This window comes from Tamandua tetradactyla, chromosome 1 (assembly GCF_023851605.1).
Source record: "Tamandua tetradactyla isolate mTamTet1 chromosome 1, mTamTet1.pri, whole genome shotgun sequence".
NCBI classification, from domain to species: Eukaryota; Metazoa; Chordata; class Mammalia; order Pilosa; family Myrmecophagidae; genus Tamandua; species Tamandua tetradactyla.
This window is the reverse complement of record NC_135327.1, coordinates 56,035,100-56,058,878: the sequence shown is the minus strand read 5'-3', so window position 1 is coordinate 56,058,878 and position 23,779 is coordinate 56,035,100. Positions and strand designations below refer to the sequence as shown.

Genomic DNA, 23,779 nt, shown 5'->3' with positions numbered 1-23,779 from the left:
TTTGCATGAACTTGTTTTGATGTGTACAAAATTTATAAATGTTTACTATCTGCCTAAAATTAAACAGGAGCTCAAATGAGCGTCTTCTGGCATGTTGGCCATAGTTTTCACTCGGGCTTGTCCATTCTCTGCAGGCTCATCGTGGGGGTTAATCTGAGCAAAGTGCCCCTCTCAGTTCTCACACCGCAGGTGACGGCTGATATTCCATGATGCTACCCTTACCTTTACTTTCCAGCCACATACTGCTGCCTCTTCATTTTCTCCACAAGTATCATAAATGTGCTTTGCACTGGATAAATACAAAAACAGACCATCACAGCAGAAAGTACACAGTCCTTGCATGCTGGAAGCTTTTTTCCTACATGTGGAAATAGAAGGGATTTCTTTGTTGTTGTTTTTATCAAGAGGAAACGTAAGGTGTTTTTTTGTTTTTGTTTTGTTTTGTTTTTATTAAAATAAAACTTAAGTTCCTCTAACTCAGGTCCCATGAGCCCCTAGTGGGAATCATCTCTTCAGATTGAAATTTAGCACCGTTTTCATTTGTCACAATCTTTTAACTCATTCTGCATGTTTCCTGCCTCCTTTCTAGGTGTGAGGCACCAGTGCTAAGATGATCATAGAGGTCCTTGGCAGAGGTATTCCACAAATAATTTACTAAAGGCAGGAAGTAAGCTTAAGTGAGTGACAGTGATTGGAATCACAGTACTTAGCAAATACCAATATCCTGCAGTAATTAGAGGATCAACCGTGTATTAAGAAAGGAAAGATAGAAATCAACAGCCTGAAACCCCATAATTCACAATATTGTTGAAACAAATGGCATATACATTCTCAAAAGTATCACTCATTTAAAAAGCCATTAGCCAGTGTCTAGGACCCGTGCAGGCCTCTTCTCTGTCCATCCTGCCACAGATGGAGCAGGCCACAGGTGTACACGCTTCAGTGTTTGAAAGGTAGACAAAGGGTGGCTTTTGGGGGCAGGAGGCTACAGAGAGAGCTGGCACATGTAGGCCTGGGTGTCTACATCTGAACGTGAGACCCTTGGCGGTGCAGGATGGAACCAGAGTGGGAAGAGAAGGCCTCCCAGGGGCTGTAGGTCTCCATTTGGATGCTTCCTCCAGGCCCTGCTAATATTCAAGGCAGTCCTACCCCCGAAGCTTAGCAGGGAAATCACTGAAGGCTTTGCCATAAAGGCATTTTTTCACAAATGTCCCCAGAGTCGTTCTTGAGAAGGCCAGGCTGGTTGTGTCAAGTTCCAGCTCACCCCTTTCCTTCTGAGGTCCCTCCAGCTTTCACACTGGTGCCTCCCACCCAACTCACCACCCCTGGCTGCCACTCCTCGCATTCTTCCCCACGCCCAGTTCCTCCACGCACACCCATACTCCCAAACGCCTTTTAGATGAACGTGTAGAAAGTGACAGGTGCTGCTGAAATTTCTTGTAGTATGTGCCCAAATCTAAAGACTCATACCAGTCAGATGACAGCAGTCTTTGCTTCCACCGAGAATTTGTTAGCACTTACTTCTAAGACCTGACCTAAAAGCAACCAATTGTCCATTCAGTGGAATGCTACACAGCCACTAAAAATCCTACATTAGAAAAGTTATTCACTGCAAGGGGAAGTGTGCATATAATTTTAAGTAAAAATCACTATGAATCTATAAGGACAGTATATCCAAATTTATGAAACAAAATCTTTAAATGCACAGACAATATCCTGGAAATGTGTCTTAATGTTAACTGGTTATTGCTGGGTGGTGGGATGATAGGTGATTTTTATCTTCTGTATTGTTTCTATGTTTTCTAAAGAATTTACATTGACCAAATATTTTTATAATGAGAAAAAGATCAGTAACTATTCCTTTTAAATCCTTGATGGTGTGGTAACCTGGCCAATATGTCTTTAGGGGCCACAGCTATAGTGTTTCCTCAGACTAAAGTACAGGTTTTAAGAGTGTTTCGTGTATCAGGCTCTGTGGCAGACACGTGGCATACATGCTCTCATTTGATCTTCACAACAATCCCATTTTAGGAACCTGATGGTCCAGAGACATCCTGCCATTTGCCCAAGTTCATACAGCTGGTATGTTCCCCCAAAGAACATTGTGGGAAACTCTTTGCCTTTAGTTTGTGAGAATTTAAGGGTTTGATATAGAAGTCCTAGTCCTGGGGTGCTGTGTACACAATTCATGGCCTATTTAAATGGTGCCTCTGGACTTATGCAGGGCACCAGCTTCAGGAAACTTTGATGACTTCACATGGTTCCTGGTGGAAGGGTCAGCAATCCTGAAAGCCAACTTGATATCACATGCTACCTACCCTGGCCAGAAACTCTGTCACTCCTGTGCATGCCCCTCTTGCACTAATACTTCATCAAAAGCCCAAAGAGTGTCCACAGATAGTGGCCCCTCCAATGAAACCGTGGTCCTCCAGAGCTTGGGTGACCCCCTGCTGGAGACCCCAGGCTTGAGGCCACCAGGATACTTGAGGATAGGGGTCCTTTGCCCCCTAGCTGTTTCAGAAAATCCCACCTTCCTCCCTCCTCTAAAAAACCAAAGTCTTAATCTTAATTCTTGTGATGGGCAAAGACACCATCCCTTAGCTCCATTACTATACTCAAGCACTTTAGAAAACCTTATAGGATCCCATTTTCCTTGTCCTTCCTGGGTGATTATACAAGCTTTCTAGAAATAGCATAGCAGCATGTAATGTCACTCTTTGAATGTCACCATTCAAAGACATTCCCAGGACTGCAAGGGCCTTGTGGACACTCTACATCCATACACTGCCCAGGCTTCTGATAATTAAGATTGCCCTGTGCCCTCATATAGCCTGGGGCTCCACCCACCACTCCACCTTAGTATTGCCAAAGGAACCTACCTAGTAGTGCCCATTACAAAGCAAGTAGGGATTCTGGATACAGTCCCTAAAATCCAACCTCCATGTCCCCTTGGCTGACACACAGTGAAGCATTTAATGATCAACCAAATTTGTTTATTTCGGTTCATACCTATGAAGAACCAAAACTCTAAGTGAACTAATGTTCCTCCCCTCCCCTGAAACAAATACATTAAAAAACTCACCTGGCTTAGGTTTTTGCTGATTATGATTAATTAACATAAAACAGTGAGTGTTAGCTGTAATTCAGTGGATGCTTTGGAAAGCCAGCAAAATCCCCTTTTTTCCTGCTGCTAAATGCCTAATTCTAGGCATGCCCATCCTCCCGCTCTCAGTGGCTGCCCAAGCATGGAATGTGTCCATTCAGGTTTTTTATGGCTCAAGCTCAACTTGCCAAGCACCCAAAGCCAGCAGGGAGGGGGGATGCCACTGAGGAGATCTCCAAGATTCTAATCCTCAGGGCTAAGTGCCAGCTGGCCTTGCCCATTGTCTAACCTCAGACCAAAGAACCTAATGAGAAGGGAGACTATATTTTATTTTTCTAACCACTGCCATCTTTTCCTCCTTTCTTCTAATGTCTCTAAATCTCCTTTGATTCCAGTGTTGTAAGTGGCTATTTCTTCCAAACCAATTTGAAGACCTCTTTCTCTACACTGCCTCCCAGGAGGTGACTGACACACAATGGGTTTGTCATTTACAGCATTAAACAGTGAGGCTATAGCTGTGGACCAGACTAACCCAGAAGGAGGGTTTCCCACCTCCAATAAGGGTTTGATATAGAAGTCCTAGTCCTGGGGTGCTCTGTACACAATTCATGGCCTATTTAAATGGTGCCTCTGGACACCTCTGCAGGGCACCAGCTTCAGGGAACTTTGATGACTTCACATGGTACCTGGTGGAAGGGTCAGCAATCCTGAAAGCCAACTTGTAGATATCAGAGCCATCAGGTAGAAATAACCGTTCCTCCAGAAACAGCTGTGGACCTCTGATGCATGAAGAAAAGAATGAATGAATGATTCATTCATGAGACCATTCTCAGCTTTGAGAATTTTTATAGCATAGTTCCCGCTGCCTCCTATAGACAAGATTCATTGTCGCACTGCTGCACTTCTGATTTCAACCAGGTAGGCCTGGCACACTACCAGAGGCTGCCAGGAGATGAACTCACCAATGAACCAGCACGGGCTGTTTGATTCCATCCAACAAAGCTATGGAAAATGTCTGTTGAAAGCCACCGTCTTACTTTTGGCATAATTACACCCAACAGTAATTGGATAGCTGAAACATTATTTTATTATCTCCCAGTTTGTGAAAGTAAAACCACAATATAAAATGGAAGGGTAATTGTGTCCTCCAGGCTGAAGGGCAGCCTACACCTGGTTCATTAGAAAACCATATTAACCATACAATAAAATATTATTTGGCCATAAAAAGAATGAAGTTCTGATACATGCAACATCGTGGATGAGCCTTGAAAACATTAAGTGAAAAAAAGCCAGACACAAACGGCCACATTTATATGAAAGGTCCAGAATAAGCAAACCTTCAGAGACAGAAAGGAGAGGGGAAAGGCTGGGGGTGGGGGGGGTGGGGGAGTAGGGGAGTGATAGTTAATGGGTTTCTTTTTGTGGAATGACGAAAATGTTCTGAAGTTAAAAAGTGGTGACGGTAACACAACTCCTCATACTTTACAGAATTGGATACTTTACAAGGATGAAGTTCATGGTATGTGAATTATATCTCATGAAGCTGATATATATATTTGTAAGTATAGAATTACTTACCTGAGAATGAAAGTGATGAGAAGGTGAAGCGAGGCTAAGGCATGGAGATTGGATTTAATCTAAGAACTTTTCTGCCCACTCGTTTTTCTCACAGATTTTGTTTTTTGGAAGCATTAATAGCGTTGGGTCCACCATGTTTATAAGTACTAAGCCCAAAGCCCTTTCTGGCCACATAATCAACGCTAAAAAAAAAAATGAATTAAAGTTGAAAAAAAGTAATATGACAGTCTTTGGTCTTTATAAAGTTAAGGAATGTGAAAAGGAGTACAGCAATGTTTAATCATAGAGTGGCTGAGTTTAAAGCTTGTTTGCCCCTCCTGTAATATGTTATACTGGAAGGCCTGCTGGTGGCCAAGAACTGACAATCGTTACAAAGAAAACAAGCTTGTAACCTACATGTGGTAGAAGCCCAGCCCCCTTTACCCATTGTTAAATGTCAGAGTTTCCTCAAGAAAAAACTTTGGATCTTGATGAAAAAATGAATGAATCAAGCACTCACACATGCTCAGGGGCTTGGGAAATTGCTTCATGTGACAGTTTTTGTGCTGCTTCCAGCAAATGCCTTGTCCACGAGATTATAAATGACTCTTCACACAGACTACGTCAACACATTGCCATCCATCTAATGGAAATTGACCTTTTCCCCAGAAGACAGCGTTTCTCCCATCTTCTCTAATCTCCCAGTAGAGGTGGCCCCAGCTATCCCTTGTCTGCCTTGCAGGGAAATTGCGCAGATGAGTTTAAACATGCCCTTGACAGGTGCTGCGCTCCTTTGGAAAGAGTGTGTGTCACGAATACCAGGGCTTGCAAATGGAGCTCTTGTCTGAGTCTTGGGTTCTGTAACTGCCCACATGACAATCCTTTCATAGTCACCTTGACAGGTTTGCTCTTGTTTTGATGACTCACTAGATCCTTTAAGAATCGAATGTCCCATCTGAATCACGCATATGCCATTTTGGCTTCTGCTCCATTGACCTACATTTACACCTGATCTTCCTTCCCGGTGTCATACCAAAACTACACGTCACTTCCACTTGGGATCAAGAGATCAGAGAAGGTTGGAGTCAACGTCCATTTGGAAAATCTGAAATGTTTCCACTGGGCAGTTAAGAAAAGAGGAGGGGGATCCAGTCTACCCTTCAGATCAAGGATGTTGGACCTGCCTTCTCAGTCTCTGAACTGCTAGAGAAGGTGTAACCAAGCTGAGCTGATTGGACTCCCAGGGAAGACCTGGAAAGGAGAATGCATTATTCAGTAAAATGTTAGCCCTTCCTCGGGACCACAAGGCTGAGGTTTGTGGAAAAGCTTGCAAGGCAGAAAAAGTTGTGGAAGAAATCCGTGAGAACACCAAAGATGTCAATTCTCTCTCCCCCCCTCCCCAGGGGCACTCCTGCCCTCCATTAGCACATCTAGAATAGACACTCTGCCAATCCTCACATCCCCCCAAGACTTCGCCTCCTTATCTTCCTTTCAGAAAACCTTCTTCGAGGGCCTCCCCTGCAGTGGTCTAAACTCTGATAGAACTTGCCTGGTATAATGCATCAGACAAGGTGGGCCAAGGGGCTGTTTCATAGCTCACAAATAGCAATTACAGCTTACTGCCATTCTTATTATCCAGATCTAATTTTAAAAGGTGTGTTCAGACTCACCGAGAATTCTCACCTTAGAATCACTCCTAAGGTGCTTCCATTCCTTTCCTCATGCTGTTCCCTCTGCCTGAAATGTCCTTCCCTGACCCTTTCTCCACTTGGCAAACTCCTGTTTATAAAAAACGACCCAGCTGAAATATCTATCCTCGCCATGAACACCTTTGTCAGTCTGGTCAAGCTTACGGACTCTGCTCAGAATAATGTTGTTTTTTTTTTTTTCAGAATAATGTTTTAAATGCCTAAAATAAAAGACATAGTTTGCAAAGAAAATCAATTATACTGAAATATAGCTATTAAAAAATTTTAACTCATTAAATTTAAATAGCTTTAAATTCACTAAATAAGATCTACAACTGGTTTTAATCAGTATTGTACTGACACAGTGATAAGAATAAATGCAAGCCCTGGAATTAGAGTGACCAATGTGTCCTACCTTGCCCCAGACTGGTTTTAGCAATGAAGATCCCACATCCTGGAGCCCCCTCAGTCCCTGGCAAACCCTTGGCCACCTGACCTGTGCAGTGACATGAAAAAGTCTGTGATTCCAGTGGTGATAAGGTCCCCATTTGGCCCAATGCTACTGGGGTTAGTGGCCTGCATTCTTCAGGGAGGAAATGCTATATTCCAAGGAGAAGTTAGTGAAAATAAAGATGTGGTTTTTCCATTTCTCTCCCAAATTCTATCCATGGACAGTCCCCTTCCAGGTTAAGACCTGCCGCCACTAATGAGACACAGTTAGGCCTTATCTTCCTCAAGCTTCTTCATATTTTGTTCTTAGCTCTATTGTAACTTGTTCAACTGGTTGAACTTGCCTAGACGAGGCACCAAAAGTTCTCCATCCAACACCTTACAGGGGAGAGGCAAGAGGTAAAAGAGGCCTCCTGTGCAGGGGGGCTGGCCTGGGGCAGCCTTCAAAATGTCAAGTCCCTACGGACCTGGTGGGAGTCTAAACTGATTGAACAATGAAAACTGGCCATTTCACTGCAGCTGCACAGACATCATCCAGCATTTCCACCCTGGGTACTTGCCCAACAGAAATGACAGCTTCTGTTCACCAGGAGACATGCCCAAGAATTTTCATGAGAGCTTTATTCACAGTAGCCCCAAACTGGGAAGAACCCCAGTGTCCATCAAGAGGTGAATAGATAAATACGTTGTGGTCTCACCGTTCAGCCGAATGCTATGCAGAGAGAAGAACTAGGAAACAACAACTCCACGTGGCAGGATTGATGTCTGTAGCAACATTAATGTTTGGCAAAGAAGCCAGCCACACTAGAGAACATATTGCATGATTCAGTGGATGGAAAATGCAAAAGACAGGTGAAGTTGGCCAGGGTGTTAGAAGTCAGGGCAGTGGCTACCTCTGGGGGTACTGAAAGATGGTGTGAGGGATACTCCTGGAGGCCTGGGAATATACTCTGCTGGCTAGGTAAGGGCGTTCGCTTTGTGAGCATTTGTCAAGTTGTGTACTTATGAGCTCTTTTTTGATGTAGGTAATACTTCCATATAAACATTTCGTTTAAAATCTTGGGTCCCCCAGTATTATCTCCTGCAACATCTAGTCTCTGCAGCCAGCAGTCCAGGAAGAGCACTCTGTCTGCATTTTCCAGTTGAATCAGCTCTGAGGCTCGGCCAGGACTTTCTGCCACTGAACGCAGCCTGTGCCCATCCCTCCCCGAGCTCGAGGCTAGCCGGGTCATCAGCCTCTGCCCACTGCTGTCACAGCTGTGAGCCCCCCATGACTATTTCTAGCAGTCCAATAATTAACATGCCAACACGCGCCTGTGAATTCAAAGCAACTGTGGGACCTTAGCTTACTCTGCTTTATAACATTTTGGAAGGATTCGTATTGAAGTCTGCATTTCCAGCAGTGCCAAAGCAGGGTCTGCACCCACCGGAACCGCGGTGAGAGGGGCCTTGAGACCCCACCCACAGGCGTGAAGATCCCCCGTGGCGCCAGCTTCCGCCTGCTGCAGAAGGGCTACCTATTACCCTGTCGGGGCCTGAGGTGGGGGTGCCTGAGATCAGAGAACGAAGGCCAAGGCTCTCCTCCAGCTCCTGGGACTGTGGGGCCTCCAGTGGTGGGCAGGGGCTAGCATCTGGATTTTCTGCCCTCCCAACCCCCACCCCGCTGCTGTGGGTCTCTCCTGAGACTGAAAATCATCCCCTACCCCTCACCTGTCCCAGGTAACCTCCCCATCCTGGCGGAGGCTTGTCTCTCTCTGGACATTTTCTGGCTTCTTAGGGAGAAAAGACAAACTGCAGATCAACTTGTCAATTATACTTTGAAACAACACATCACAGACAATGAGAAAAGCTGCGGAGGTGGAAGGAAAGGCGGCAGCTGAAGGAGGAACTTTAAAACGCTGAGGAGTCTCACTGTCTCCCCCCAACATGGGACATGACTCCCAAGGGTATAAACCTCTCTGACAGCGTGGGACAGAAATCCCGGAATGAGCCAGAACCTGGCATCATGGAAATGAGAAAGCCTTCTTGACCAAAAGAGGGAAGAGAGAAATGAAGCAAAATAAAGTCTCAGTGGCTGAAAGATTTCAAACAGAGTTGAGAGGTTATCTTGGAGGTTGTTCTTACACGTTATATAGCTATGCCCTTTTTAGTTTAAGATGTATTAGAGAGGCTAGAGGGAAGTGCCTGAAACTGTTTCAGTAGCCTTGATTTTTGCAGATGAATGTATAATGATTTAGCTTTTATAATGTGACTGTGTGATTGTGAAAACCTTGTGTCTGATACTCCTTTTATCCAGGGTATGGACAGATGAGTAAAAAAATATGGATAAAAAATAAATAAATAATGGGGGGACAAAGAGTAAAATTAATTGGGTAGATGGAAATACTAGTGGTCAATGAAGGGAGGGGTGAGGGGTATGGGAAATACGAGTTGTTTTTGTTTGTTTGCTTGTTTCTTTCTTTTTCTGGAGTGATGCAGATGTTTTAAAAATGATCATGGTGATGAATACCCTGCTATGTGATGACATTGTGAGCCACTGATTGTACAACATATGTGGACTGTAGGTGTGTGAAGATTCGTCAATAAAAATATTTTTTTTAAAAAATGCTGGTGAGTCTGGCATTTCCTGCCTATCACCATCTCAGGGTCTGGTGGCTTCAGGCCTGAATTTTTATAGATGGTGCCCCGAGAAGCAGCATCTTCAAGCCCAGCCTTTATCTTCTTACCCCTGCCCTAAACCATCAGTGGCTTATTATCTTCTCATTTATAAATGTTCTACTCCTGGTGGTATCCAAATACATAACTGCCTCCCGGGGGCCCTGATCTGCCAGGAGGGGAGCTCTCACCTCCTTCACCTCCTTCACCTCTTTCCTACACCCCCCACCCCTGTCCCCACCTTCCTTCGCTGTATCAATCCCCCAGCCAAGCTCCAGCCACCCACTGTGGCCCAACAGGGGAAGCGCAGAGACCTGCAGAGAAAATGGCCTTCCAACAGGGCAGCCTCTGCTGCCTCAAGTACAGGTGGCCCTTTGGGCTCATGATGCTTCTAAACAACTCTACGTCACAGAATTTCAACTATCATCCAGACAGGTCTTGGCCCTGCTGGCCTTGATTTTTTTTTAACTAACTGAAAACAATAACATTTATCCCTGTTAAATCTCGTCTTGCAGTTTTTCTACATCCCAGCCTGCTGAGATTCGGGATGCCATGCCTGCCCCCTGGTTCACAGCCTGCCTGGCTAGCTTTGGTCCATGTACAGCTCTAGGAACAGCGTCCTCATTGCAGGTCACTGATGAAGAAGGGGACAAGAGGACTGGGGATGCATGGCAGGCCCTGCCCTGGGTGCAGAGCAGACCTCAGTCAGTACATGATCAACAGTATGACAGCCAGATGACTGCTGCCCTAGGCTTTTGTGCCGTGTGCTGAGGGAAGCCACATGTGACATCTGCACAAAGCACAAATCAAATGTCCAAGTATGAACAGTGAGTGTCCGTATATTCTGTGACCCGGCAGGTCTACTCCTTGGTATACACCCGATAGAGATGGGATCCTATGTCCACCAAAAGGCACAAACGTTCCCAGCAGCCCCATTCCCAGGAGCCCAAACTGGAAGCCACCCCAATGCCCACCAGGAAGGGAACGGCAAATCAGTTGTGGACTATTCTCACAACGGAGAGAACAATCTATAACCACACACGATGGGGATGAGTCTCACAGATGTAATTGGAGCAAAAGAAGACAGACATCAAAGGTATTTTCTCCATAATTCTATTCAAATAAAAGGCCAAGCAGGCACAACCATTCAATGGTGCAAAAAGTCAAGCCGGTGGTTACGCTCGGGGAGGGAATAGTGACACAAAGGGAGCACAAGGAGGCTTTCGGGGTGCTACAGAGTTCTGTTTCTTGATCCGAGTGCAGGTTACATGGGTGTGTTCAGGTTCTGGAAATACGTCATCCTGTACTGTTCTGCATACATAATAGACCTCAATAAAAAGTAAAAAATGATATAGCTGTTAGACAACTACAAACAGCTGTCTAATAAGTATTGTTTTCCAAAACACATTTCAATCATTTCTCTATCATTAGACCGCGAGCTCCTCTAGCAATGGAATCTGGCCCATCCATCTTTATGTTCTCAACTCCCTGTGCAGCATGTCCCCACACATATAACCAGACGCCTGATAAATCTTCAAGAAGCAAAGATATCGTCCACACAGTGACCCATCAGTGTCCAGTTGGTTTGACAGGGCATGTTGTATCCCTGTATTTACTTATAAATGCTCTTAAAGCCAATCAAAGAAAGGCATTGACATAATTAATGACCCATTTTTGTGTTCTAGAGCTCAGCCTTTCCTTGTTTTTAACTTGGCATAATATTCTATTGTTCATACATTCAACAGAAGTTTGTCACAGTCCCTTGTATCGTGGAGCACAGCAATGTGGCATCAATCTCAGCCTCCATTTTTTTCTCAAAAATGATCTACAGGAATTATGTTCCTAATATAATTGTTGAAACCAGGGGGCATAATTCCCTCCTCTCCAGCCTCTTGGCTCAAGGGAAGAAACAAATGCTCCTCACTAATGCCATGGCTGTCTGTCTATCTTTGCAGCTGGGGAGGTGGATGCAAGGCAAGCTTGCAGCAGATCTGCATCTAGCGGCTTTCTTACCTTGTTTGCAGCCTCCCAGGGCTCCTCCAGCCCGATGTCTTGAACATTTTAGTCTCCCACGCTCCCCTGTGCCTTTGAGAATGGCCTTTTGTTCAGGACAAGAGGAATCTGCAGCCTCATCAGCTCTAAATCAACCTCCCACCGCTGCTGGGCGAAGCGCTGCTCAGAGAGGGAACAGAAAGAAGAGGGGTGGAAGGGCCTGAGATGATTACGCCTGACTGTCGGGCAGAGGGCAGGGGGACAGCGAGTTCAGAACGGGCCGTGAGCCAGCAGGAGCGGCACAGCGCGCCCCACTGCGTGACCTTGGGCCTGGCTGGACATGTGACCTCAGTCCGGGGGCTGGACTAAAGAAGTCTGAGTCCTTTCCAGCTCTAAACACGTCGAAAGCTTACTATGACCCCAGACATCTGTACATTGAACAAAGTTGTTCCTGCACTTGTCTCTGGGAAGAGAAATACTGAGAGAATTGTTTTCTTCTCTTTCATATTTTGCAAACTGTCTATAATAAATAGTTTGCACATCTGTGAGTACATTCGCAAGCACAAAAAGTCTGTGATTTGAGAAAGAAGATGGAAACATGAAGGAAAAAAGAGGCTAGAGGAAAATGAAATCAAAATTTAAAAGAAAAACAGAGGAGAAAGAACGACTCAACTGCCGCCCCAAATCCAACTAGAGGGGAGTCGTCTGGAAGGCGCGGGGTGAGCTGCGGGATTTCCGTCCGTCTCGGATGGTCTTTTTTAAGCTCTTCTCGCGCCATCTGCTGGTCATCGAGGAAGCGACAGCTCAATTAGGCTCGCCAAGGGCATGAAGCTGAGCACTGATGAGCGTCCTTAGAATAAGATGGCATTCTTCCTTTCGGGCAGATCTCGCCCCGCAATCCCTTCCGGAATTCACTTTGATTTTTGTCTTGCAGTAATGATGGTAACAGGAACACCCGAGCCAGTCCCACTGTATAAGGTCCAAGGATGGTCATCCCCCAAATATGTGCAGTCCCCTATGCCCTGTGGACCCGCCTCCGGGAGCGGTTTTCGTGTCCCGTCCCCACCGCACTTGGGCATCATGCCGGGGGGAAGGGCACTGAAGACAGCCGCTCTCGGCCCCCACCGTCTTCAAAGCGCTTGGTTTCATCTCCATCTGCCTTGCCCCCCGGGTTTCCACAGACGTTTACCCAATTGGCCATCGGGCTAATTCGGTCGTTGGAGCATTCCCTCACAGCCCCAAGCAGCCCTCTCATCTGTCCTTTCACCCGACGTTAGCCCCCACTTTCCCTCCTACCCGCCGGACGTGTGGCCCCTCCCCCACTGCGGGTCCCAGCTGCACCCTTTAGGTGCAGCACAGCGCGCATATCCAGCGGGACTATTGAAGCTGCCACCTTGGTTTACATATTTATGGGAGAGCATTTTTCCTGCTAACACTTCCAACTCCAATTCCAAAAGTCTGATTCTCCCAAGTCTTTCTGAACTTCATCAAGACCTTCACGTGGTTTTCATTTCTAAAGAGGCATGTGGTGCTCCATCCCGGTCAGGGCAGAGGAACAGCCCAGGCGCCTCTGATTGGCCCTGCAGGGGGGAAGGCCTGCCATATTTGGAGATGGCAGAAGCGCCCCCACCCCCTCAGCCCCCATATAGCTAGGCAGCCCCAGCCAGTGCCAGGTGTGCTGGGGACAGCGCGAGCCAAAGCTCTGGACATTCCCAGCTGCGAACCCAAGGTACGTGCCGGGCAGAGTTTTTGCATGGATCCCATTTCTGGAGTCAGGGTTTGCTCATTTCCAATTTGGTCTCTACCCCAGACTGCACACCTGCAGTGATTTCTTTACTCTTACTTTCCGGGATGGGTCCCAAGTCAAGAAAGACTTGTGAGAATTTTCAGGCATCTGTGGTCATGAATTTCTATTTTTCCAGGCTACAATAAAATGCTGTTTTCATTTGGCTAGTTGGGATTTTTTATTTTGCTTTTAAGCTCTTGCTTATGAAAACTCATTCCCTTCTCAAAATCTCTGTGCTTTTCTTTTCTTTTTTTTTTTAATGTGAATTGCCCCTGATGATTTATGATGTTGTTATTCTTATGTAAGACTTCTGCCACCAAGAGGTGTGGGGCTGATAGGATGGGGTGCGACCACCTGTTTAGGAGATAAATGAATGTTTGCTTCACTCTTGGATCTCAGGAGAAAGTCAGTCTGAGCTCACTGTGGTTAGGGGGTGGGGGCTGGAAGCCTGGGGCGTATAGGCTGCTGCTAGGCACACATGTGTCCACCCAGGGGCAGAGACAGGCAATGCCCAGAAGTGAGGAAGGGTCACTGGAGGTTTTTGGTGCTTCCAGGGTGGCTGGATGAGGACTTAGATTGTTTTGTTTTTTTTTCTGCGTAAGAACCAATGTCACCCAGTAGTTGAAAATTTCAACAGAGATGTACAAACTCCTTTAGGAACACTGTGGAGGGATGATGGCAGGTGGTTAGGGACTAAGCAAGCTAACTGGCTTTTAAGATTCCTTTCAGCTCCTTGGAGTCACAATAAAGCTTTGTCTGGGAAATGGCCTAAGCATGCTCCCTTATAGTAACTCTTCCTGTTTCCCTAATTCTTGGGGAGGAAGGTCCAGGTGCTAAAACGCCCTGAAGAGTTGACCTTGGGAGGATTCCCACAATGGCTATTGTACTTTCAGGAGTCAAACGAGACAAACTGCTGGGGGCAGGGGTGAGGGGGGTCAGCAGCAGCCCTGAGGATGCCATGGGGTCACCATGACCTGCTCCCTCAAGCCCCCCTGTCCTTTCCGACAGGGCGTTTCCTCTGAAATTCCCCTTCTCTCCCTCTCTCTCCATCTCTTGGCTGCCATCGAGCCCTTTAGGATCAGCAGCCAGTGGCTTTCTTTGCCTGGATGGCATAATGTGCCCAGGTAGAGGTGGCTAAGAGCTATAGAGAATAAAAAGGGAAAATAAGAAACACACTCTATGTCCAGAAGCCTCTGCTTCACCTCTTCTACTGCATTTTCGTCCCAGAGACCCCTCGATTTGAAAGACTTGGGAGAACCAAAGCAAACCTGTGCATCCTAAATTTTCAGCACCCGTCTCTTTTCCCAGGCAGATTCAAAGGCATTTATAATTGCCAGCTGCAGCCCCTTATCTGTCTGAGAAACAGGATCACAGCCCTCATTCCAGACAAAAGCAAAGGCGCTTGATATTTGCATTAACCCTGTGAAGCCCAAGCGTGGGAAAGCTCTCATGCTTTTTTGAAAAACGTTGCAAGAACGCCCTTCCTTATCTTACAATTTCCTCTACCCAGGAGAGGGGGCAGGGGAGACGGGGACCCCACTGGGAAAAGTAACTGGCCCCCTTTGCTCTTGCAGGGTCTGCCACGATGAGGAGGCATCTGGGAGGATGGGGGCTGGCCCTCGGCTTCGCCTTGCTGCTCAGCCAGCTCTCCGGGGCCAAGGCCAGAGGCATAAAGCACAGAATCAAGTGGAACCGGAAGGCCCTGCCCAGCACCGCCCAGGGCACCGCGGCCCGGGTGGCCGAGGACCGCCCAGGCACCTTCATCAAGCAAGGCCGGAAGCTGGACATTGACTTCGGGGCCGAGGGCAACAGGTACTACGAGGCCAACTACTGGCAGCTCCCCGACGGCATCCACTATGATGGCTGCTCCCAGGCCAACGTCACCAAGGAGGTGTTTGTTGCTAGCTGTGTGAACGCCACCCAGGCTGCAAACCCGGCCGAGCTGTCCCGGGACAAGCAGGGCAAGCTCCACCAGCGGGTGCTGTGGCAGCTGATCAGAGAGATCTGCTCCCTCAAGCACTGTGACTTATGGTTGGAAAGGGGTGGGGGGCTCCGGCCCACCGGGGGGCAGCCGGTGGTGTTCTGTCTGCTGGTTTTCATCTGGCTCGTCGTGAAATAAGCTTGCAAGGAGGCTGACAGCCCACAGGCATGAGGCAGGAGGGCAGACAGGGAGCGGCTCCCCCAGTTTTTCTCCCCCAGCCCTCAGACCCACGTGTGTTCTGAAGGTACCAAAGAGCAATGATTCATCTGTCAGTGATTCATGTATTACTCTCAAGCATTTGTTCTGGTATTTGTCTGTACTTGATAAATGTGTGTGCTCTGAGCCCCCCACCCCCACCCCAGGCTCTCCCAGAGGGTGGTGGGACTATGGCTCCTTCCTGGCTGAATTCTCAGCTCCTAGGGGAGTGTCTGGCACAGAGTATTAGGCAATAAATGTCGGGTGCAAAGATTTAAAAAAAAACCCCAGAGACTGTGCCAAGCACTTCACTATGTTTCCCAGCAACACTTTGAGGTAGGTGTCATTCCCATTTTACAGACAAGGAAACTTGAGGCTCAGAGGGGTAAAGTGACTCACCCAGAGTCACACAGCTAGAAAGAGGCAGAGCTGGGATTCAATGCTGGCTTGTTGGACCCCAGGTTTCTCACTCGGTCCAATTCCAGAGCTGTCTCCTGATCACCTCACGGCTTGCCAGCACCCAGATCCAAACATATCATTAATGATACTTGAAGCTCCTGCTTTGGAAATAAAGGAAAAGTCCTGTACCAAAGGCCGTGTACTTTGATACCTCATTAGACGGCAGTTTAATTTCATTCCTCTAACTAAAGTTAAATAGAAATAAAGCTAGATAAAGATGCAGAAATCATACTGTAAGGAAATGTTGCCAGGCTGACTCCTAGAACTGACTAAATCTACAGCAAGATTTTTCCATGCTACAAGATTTTTTTTCAGAAACAGGGTAAGTGTTTGTTGTTTCCATCTCTGAAATATTCTGTGTATTCAAGAAAATATTTGTAAACATGCTTGCTTTCTCGTGTTTCCCTAAGCCCATGTGTGTTTCTTCATGTACATACATAATGAGTATTTTTAAATATACTTTCCTTTACACATGGGCTCCGTACAATCAGTTACTGGTTTTTTTAACACCACTTTGGAGAGGGATTTCCACTTCTGTGAACCACTTGTCCTATTAAAAAACAAGCCTTTCTGACCACAAAGGTTAGAAAAGAACGGGTGTTTTTAAGGAGACCCAATAAAGAATTCATTTGTGCTGTAAGCAGGAGTAGACATGCCACCTTGTTAGTGAAATATATGCTATAAAAGATGCATATAATTTAAATAAAAGTAAGTACTCTAATGCTGCAAGATGCACTGGGGTGTCCTCAGGGAGCCCCACAAGTTGCTGAACCATATTAGGACATAAAAGCTGCTGAATCTTTAAAGTTCTCCTTTAAAGAGAGTCTTAAAAAAAAAAAGCGAAATGTCAGACAATTTACCCTAAGTATTTTAAGACAGGATGTTGCTAATGGTACCTCTTGTGCTTGAGCCCTCACTGCTTCTCAAGGATGCACCTGGAAGGTTTTGGCATTGGGAGCGGGACTGGAGGGCAGGGCGGGCAGCGCAGGGCACAGCATCCACCTGCCGGGGCCGCAGCACTGAGATGCCGCCTGCTGCTCAAACAGCGCAGGGCATGCAAGACCTACCGGGTTTCTTTGTGCTGCAAGAACCCCGCTCACCTCCTGCTAAATTCTAGGCCAGAGAAAGAAAAAAGAAAAAGTATGGGATACATAGAGGTTATTTCTTGCATGCCAATTTTTTTATTATTAAAAAAATAGTAGCAATAAAGAAAACAAGAAGAAGTATTACTAGGCTGACAAAATTTCAAGTCCTGGCTCATGTAAGTTTAATTAAAAGGGTACATCAGAACCAGGCCAGCAAAATAATTTCATTTCCTATGTGAAAAGGCTTAGGTCATTATGAAGTATACTTTCTATAATTGCTGTCTTTTCTCATTTCGTTAATAGTTCTAGAAACCAGATTTAAATAGGGAGTAAAGTGAATGTGTACATGATGATTCAAATACAAAATGCATTTACAAAGTGTGCAATGAAAACCCTTACTCTTGTTTCTGAATTATGAGGTCGAATAAAGGCTTTGTGAGTCTGTTTTCTCACTTTAGCAAAAAGTGTATCAGGTGCTTGCTACGTGCAAAATATCGTGACAGGCTTTTGAATTATTCTTTATAGAGTCATTTAAAAACATGAATAATTTTCCCAACCATCGCTTTCTTGTCTCCTCTGAGTGTTGACTTTTTAATATATGTCTATTGTAAAAGTGACGTTAAAATTACAACAGAGGGCACGGTGGCTCAGCAGGCAGAGTTCTCGCCTGCCATGCCAGAGACCCGGGTTCGATTCCCGGTGCCTGCCCGTGCAAAAAAAAAAAAGAAAAATTACAACAGAAATACAAAGCAAAAAATTGCCCAAAATCCCAACATCCAGCTAGGTCGGTGTTTTCATTTTGTCTCATAATATTCTAGTCCCTATCTACTTGCATATATGAATGTACATATTTAAAATAATAATCTTAGGTAAGAGTTTATGTTCTAAATGTTCACTTCACAGTATTGCCATTTTTTTCATGTTTCTATGGTTTTTGTTTTCTTGCCTCCTGCTCTACCTTCCCCAGCCCCTTCCATCCCTCCAGCCTGATGCAGCTTCCGTACCTTTGCTGTGCTCAGATATATAAGCAAGATTTTCTTGTTTGATTGCTCCTTTGAAAAAGACTATAATTGTTTTAAAATACCACAATTATGTATATATTATGTTTATCCTCTGCCATTTGCTTCTCTAAGTTAACAAAAACATCATGACCTCTCTCCAGGTCAATAGTTAACTAGTTACCTAACTCGTCCTTTTAAATCACATTGCCATAATATCCCATAGTATAATGTTACCACGGTTTATTTAATCATATCCTTGTTGATGGGCCCTCAGGTTGTTTCTGTTTTTTTGCCACTGCTGATGATAAACATCCTCTCACATACAGACATGTGTTCGGATGCTTTTGTTTCTGTGGAAGAGAATCGTACTGCAGAATTTTGTTAACAAGGTCTGCATGTAATTACATTTTACTAGACATGACCCTGTCCCACCAGCAGTGTATGGTGTCAACTTTTAAGAGTTTCTGTGTGTCTCTTTAAGTATGAGAAAACACTTTTCCCATAAACATTGCTTGAGCATCTCTCCTCTGCCTATGACACACCTAAAGCTTTCCCAAATCATTTCTGACAATAAGCACCATTTGGAAATCCTAAAACTGTTAGAAATTCCCCTTGTAAGCCAGGTTCTTGGCCCAAACCGTTTGGATGCAAAGCCTGGACAGCAGGCAGTGAACGTGCAGCCTTCAGTGCAGAGGGAGTGGTGTCTGCACCACCCATACACCCCAGCGGCCAGGAGAGGCATGGGGTGAAGCTGCCCAGCACTGCTCCCCCGTCTGGGCTCGGATAGACTCTCAGCACCCCCTGGAGCCCCCTGTACCTGGCTTAGGATGCGCCTGACACCACTTAGAAAACACATCCCTGCTTCTACGGGGTGCACCCCACATAGCAGCCCCGGGTGAGTCCAGAGCTGCACACACTTTCTACCTTAAGTTTTCCGATAAAAGCCTGTTGGTGGTGACCAGGGCCAATGACGGGTTGGGTCAAACTCCTACTTCATGCCCGCAGCACATGGCTCCGCCTTGCACCCCCATCCGTGTGCTGTATGGGGGGGAGGGGCGGTGGGCAGGGGCGCCCTGGGGTGCCTGCGTGTTGCTGGGTGGTACATTGTGCAGTCCACCAGGGTTTCCACTGAAATGCTGGGGCAGGCTCTGGCATTCACACGCAGGTGGCACAGTGTGCGCCCTCATGACGGGGGGGTGACAGAGAATAATGCCATGACAGGCTCCTGCACCTGGCTCCCAGGCCGTCCTGCTGAAGTGCTCTCCCCATACCAAGAGCAGACAGGCAGAGGCAAGCTTCGGGGTTCTCTCTTCTCCTCTCTCCACAGTGACTGGAAGACCCCATTGCAGTGAGGCTCCCGTCTCCCCAGAGGAGCTCTCCCCCTGCCCCTGGGAAAGGCACACCGCTGCAAAATGGGAATAAGTCTGACCTGGGGCCCTACATCTTCAAGACATCTCTGAGTCTATCCCAGACCCCAAAGCCTGCCCGAGAGGAGCAAGCCCAGCTGTCCCCGGGCACCATGGGAGCCTTCATGGGCCCAGGGCGCTGCAGGACCACCTCTGAGCGGAAACATGCCAAGGGGGCAGAAGGAGAGTCCATCCCCGAGCACTGAAGGGTGGGAGACACCTTCACACAGTGGGGGTCACACAAGACCCCCCCACACTGGGGTGGGGCACCTCTCACTGGTCTGACCCGAGAGGCCTCTGACTGAAAGGAGCACCCATGCACTTTACCACCCTCTTGGAAAAGGTCCTTTCTGGGAGCTGCACCCAGCACAAAGGAGACCCCAGAGAGGGCTTGTCCTCTACTGTTCCAGTGCCACTGCCTTCCCTAGATGCCTGCCCTCCCCATGCCTGAATCCCCACCCCCTGTCCTTGGGAGTCCCAGATCTTATTTTAGTGCAAACCCTTTTGTGGGAAAGCATTGCCTTCTTAGACAATAGGGATTGTCTTAACTCCAACAGACCCGGCCATAAACTGTGGAAGGAAACTGGCAGAAGGCCAGAGAGGAGCTGGAGGAAGCTGGACACAGGCAGGTCACAGCCACAGGAATGAACCCCGCTGGTCTCCCCAGGTGGAAGGAGGGGGCGGTGGGGAGGGCGCGGAGAGGGGCCCCTGTTGATGTCCAGGGGAGAATTACAACTCTGGAGCATCAGAGGTGACCTCAGGGTCCGGCACGGAAGGGCACTGGGACCCTAGAGGCTCCTGGGTCCAGGAACAACGTTCAGCACCAAGGAGAGGTATTTTCCAGAGCGGAGCAGAGTGGCTGCCCAGGTAGCGCCCGGCCAGGTGTAACGGTTGGGTAGTGCTTGAATTTCCCAGTCCATGGTTAAAGTTTCTCATTTGTTTTTTGCTTTTTTCTTTAGCTTCACCTTAGGCATATTTAAATAAAGTATCCATATAATCATCATGAAGCTAGTGTTTGTGCAGTAAGTTTCACAAACGAATTTAAAATTAAGGCAACAAGGGAAAAAATCTACAAATTCAGATAGCAAAGTTCTTAAATTCTAAGTATTAAACACTAAATTAGATACCATTTGATCAGCTGTCAAAACAGTGAGTGTTCTCAAAATATCAAGTAGGAAATTCTTACAAATATCTACATTGCTATAGCAATGACCTATGTTAGATATAAATATTTTTACATCTAACATATGGAATTTTTATAATATCCCTATGGATAAGCTAAAATATCCATTTTAGGTGGTTAAGATTTCTAATTTTTTTAATGGCAATTTTGACTCAGGGCTTCTTTGCAATCAAGAACAAAAGGAAGGAATTTATGGCATCTTTTAAAATGTTCATTATCCTTTTCTGTGCCAAACCTAAACCCCCACAACCACCCCTGCTCACCCGGGGTGGGGGTGGGGGTGGGGAATAGAGGGGAGCAGGAGGCAAAGGGCGAAAGGCTCTCCCTCTGCTTTCAGCCCACCTGACAGCCAGAGAGTGGAAGCCACCCACCCACCCCAATTTAATAGTCTTTTCTGGGCTCATTAACATGAGATCAAGCTAGAAGGAGCTCCTAGTGGAATTGCAAACCTGGCATGATCTGCAAATCTGCTCTGGCTCAGCTGGGAGGAGGGCAGGATCCTGCCCTGATACTTGTATCTGCAAGTCCAGCTGCCAGCCTCCCACCCAGGGCAGGGTCCAAGCCCCCTCGTCAGCCCTGGGGCTTCTCAAGGCCATTGGCCCTCTGCCTTGGCAGGTGGCCTTGACTTCAAATGACATGTAACTCCACCCCCCTCTGGGCACGATCTCTACTCCTAACTTATGTTTAACATTTTCGTGAATGCCTTTTTTGCTTCTTCTTTAGGTACTTTGGCTCTCTAGAAAAAAAAAAGGAAAGAAAAGAGGAAGCCCCAATTTGTACCATTTGCCAACCTCTGTGGCATCATTGGTGGCCGCCAGCAGGTCAGAAGCCACATGCACAGAGCAGAAAACCTGGGGTCCAACAAGCTGTCATTGAATCCCAGCTCTGCCTCTTTCTAGCTGTGTGACTCTAGGTGAGTTGCTTCACCTCTCTGAGCCTCAGTTTCCTCATCTATAAAATAGGCCTCTCCCAGGGCCTGCAGGAGCCACTCCAGCGCAGCCAGCCTACTGTTTACTTGATCAAAATGGCACATATTAATTCACTCCCATAAACATTTTATCACCCTCTTAAGTCAGAGGTGATGTCGTTTCAACTGGGGGATTTAGGTTTTCCCTCCAGATCCCTATCACCACATGTGGGACCTGGGGGTAGGTAGGAGACAAGGTCAGTGCAGCAAGGAGGGCAAGGAGGTGGCACGTGGGGCGACCTGGGGTTCCATTCACTTGGCCGGCCAATGTTCACCAACTCTCTGCCTTGCCTCTCTGGCCCCTAAGGGGACCACCCCACCCTCAAGGGGCCCGTGGCCCGACAGGGAAGGTGATGAAGGGACAATGATCATGCAGCGTGGGTGAGTCCTGTGTAGACGTGGGCATTCGCAGGAAAGGATTTGCAGACAGGGCACGTTTGGAAGGACAGGTGGGGCTATCCAGGGGAAGAAGATGGGAACGAGGCGCTATCGCCGCAAAGAAGAATCCGTGGAACATCCAAGGAGCTGCAAGCTGTGCAGCCCAGCAGGGATGGCGGAGTGTATGGAGGGACTGAAAGCTGGAGGACAAGAGGAGTGAGATAAGAAAAGGTCCCTTGTGCTGCTTGTCCTGTGTCCTCCAGGGCTGCACTTTTCAAGCTCTAGAGAGCACACGCATTCCCTGGGGATCTTGGTAAAATGCAGGTCTGGGTAAGCCAAGTTTGCATTTTTAACAAGCTCCCACGTGATGCGACCCTACTGGTCCCTGGACCCCTACCTTGAGCAGCAAGGGTGTGGGTAAGGGGGGAGGATTGCAGGGTGTTTCGAAGGTGAAAGTCACGATCAGCCTGGTGTTTCTGGCTGCAGGGTGGAGACTTGGCTGTAGCAGCCACAGCTGCAGGAGCGAGGGAGAGGGAGAGGCTGGGCAGGTGAGCCTGGCCCACGTGGAGTTGGAGGTGTTCCTTTCGGATTCTGCTCCATGCCTGGCTCCCTTGTCCTCACCACCTGCCTCGCCTGTTTCTCCTCCCCCTGGGGCTATTCTGGGGCCCCCCACGCTCCTCCCACTCCAGGGGCCTCTCGTCCTGTCTCTGTGTGGCCAGCCTGCGCAGTATCGCTCCGCTTTACAGTTTCTGGCAAAAATCCACTTAGCGTCACTCAGTCCTATTGCACAGCACAGTGGAGTTGTTTGTTTTAGGAGCAGAATCTATTCAAGCAGCTTTCTAAATAGCCACCCCAGAGTATATATTCAAACCCTAAAGGGTATTGATTTAAATTTACTAATTAAACTTGACTGCACTTTATGGAGGCAACTGTGCTACAATCACGAAGATCCTAGGATGGAATGCTGTGGAATGTCCAGAGTCCACAGTGACCAGGAGGGGTCAGGGGCTTGGACTGGGGGCCGCTCTGGGAGTACAAGAGAGGAGCCGTAGCTGGCCCCGGGCACGTTGGAGATGAGACTTTGGAGGTGGGACCTAGAGGCTGAAAGGTGTGTCCAGCGAGAATGAGAGGAGGGGGCGGGGCGAGCCTGGAAGAGGGAACATGCCCAGCATCCGAAAAGACCAGAAAGTGATGACAGGGCCGAGCACCCACACAGCCTGGCGCAGCGCCAGCCCAGACCACAAGCCCGGGCCGAAATGAAACGGGGTGCTCATCAGACAGCAGGACACAAGGAGCCCCGGTGCCAACACAGGGAGCTCGCCGCCCTGCCCCCCGCCAGCTTGTTAGGGAACAAGCCCTCACTGAGCGTCTCTTACCTGCTGGGCGCCTGCTCCAGGCCTTGAGGAGACAGTGGCAGACACCACAGCTGAGCCGCCTAGAGCAGAGACATACCTGAGCCGCGAATACAACCCCTTCATTAATCTCACACGAAACATGACCGGGTAATCACATCGCAATATAGTCACACGATGGGGTCCCTCTGCCGGTCACGCAATATAATTCAGTAGAATAAGCTACTGAAACACAGACGACACGGACAAATCTCACGGCCATTACATTACTAGGCGAAAGAAGTAAGACACACCCTATGTCCATATAAATGGAATCTACTGTGTGATTCCATTGATATAAAATTCAAGAACAGACCCATCTAATCTATGGTGACAGAAGACAGAATGGTGATTATCTTGGGCATGGGAAGGGCTAATAACTGGGTAGGAGCATAAGGGAACTTTCTGGAGGGACTGGAAGTTTCTATGTTTTACTCAGTGTAGTAGTTACATATGAACAGATGGACACATAAATTTTTCCAAGCTTTATGCTTGAGATTTG

General features: G+C 47.4%; 1 protein-coding gene and 1 long non-coding RNA gene across 2 annotated transcripts; one reads left to right on the top strand and one right to left on the bottom strand.

The window, feature by feature from the left end:
* Nucleotides 1-10,550: 10,550 nt before the first annotated feature.
* On the bottom strand, nt 10,551-23,390 carry LOC143684400 (uncharacterized). Its single transcript, XR_013176027.1, has 3 exons — nt 23,263-23,390; nt 11,467-11,625; nt 10,551-10,781 (listed from the first exon to the last, which is right to left on the bottom strand). It is a non-coding gene; the product is annotated as an uncharacterized LOC143684400 (long non-coding RNA).
* PRND (prion like protein doppel) lies at nt 13,078-18,277 on the top strand. Its single transcript, XM_077116398.1, has 2 exons — nt 13,078-13,174; nt 14,806-18,277. The coding sequence occupies exon 2, from the start codon at nt 14,817-14,819 to the stop codon at nt 15,348-15,350; it is 534 nt and encodes a 177-aa protein (XP_076972513.1). The 5' UTR covers nt 13,078-13,174; nt 14,806-14,816; the 3' UTR covers nt 15,351-18,277.
* Nucleotides 23,391-23,779: the final 389 nt, after the last annotated feature.

Coding starts and splice junctions, on each gene's coding strand:
- PRND (XM_077116398.1), top strand. CDS start 14,817: ATGAGGAGGCATCTGGGAGGATGGGGGCTGGCCCTCGGCTTCGCCTTG.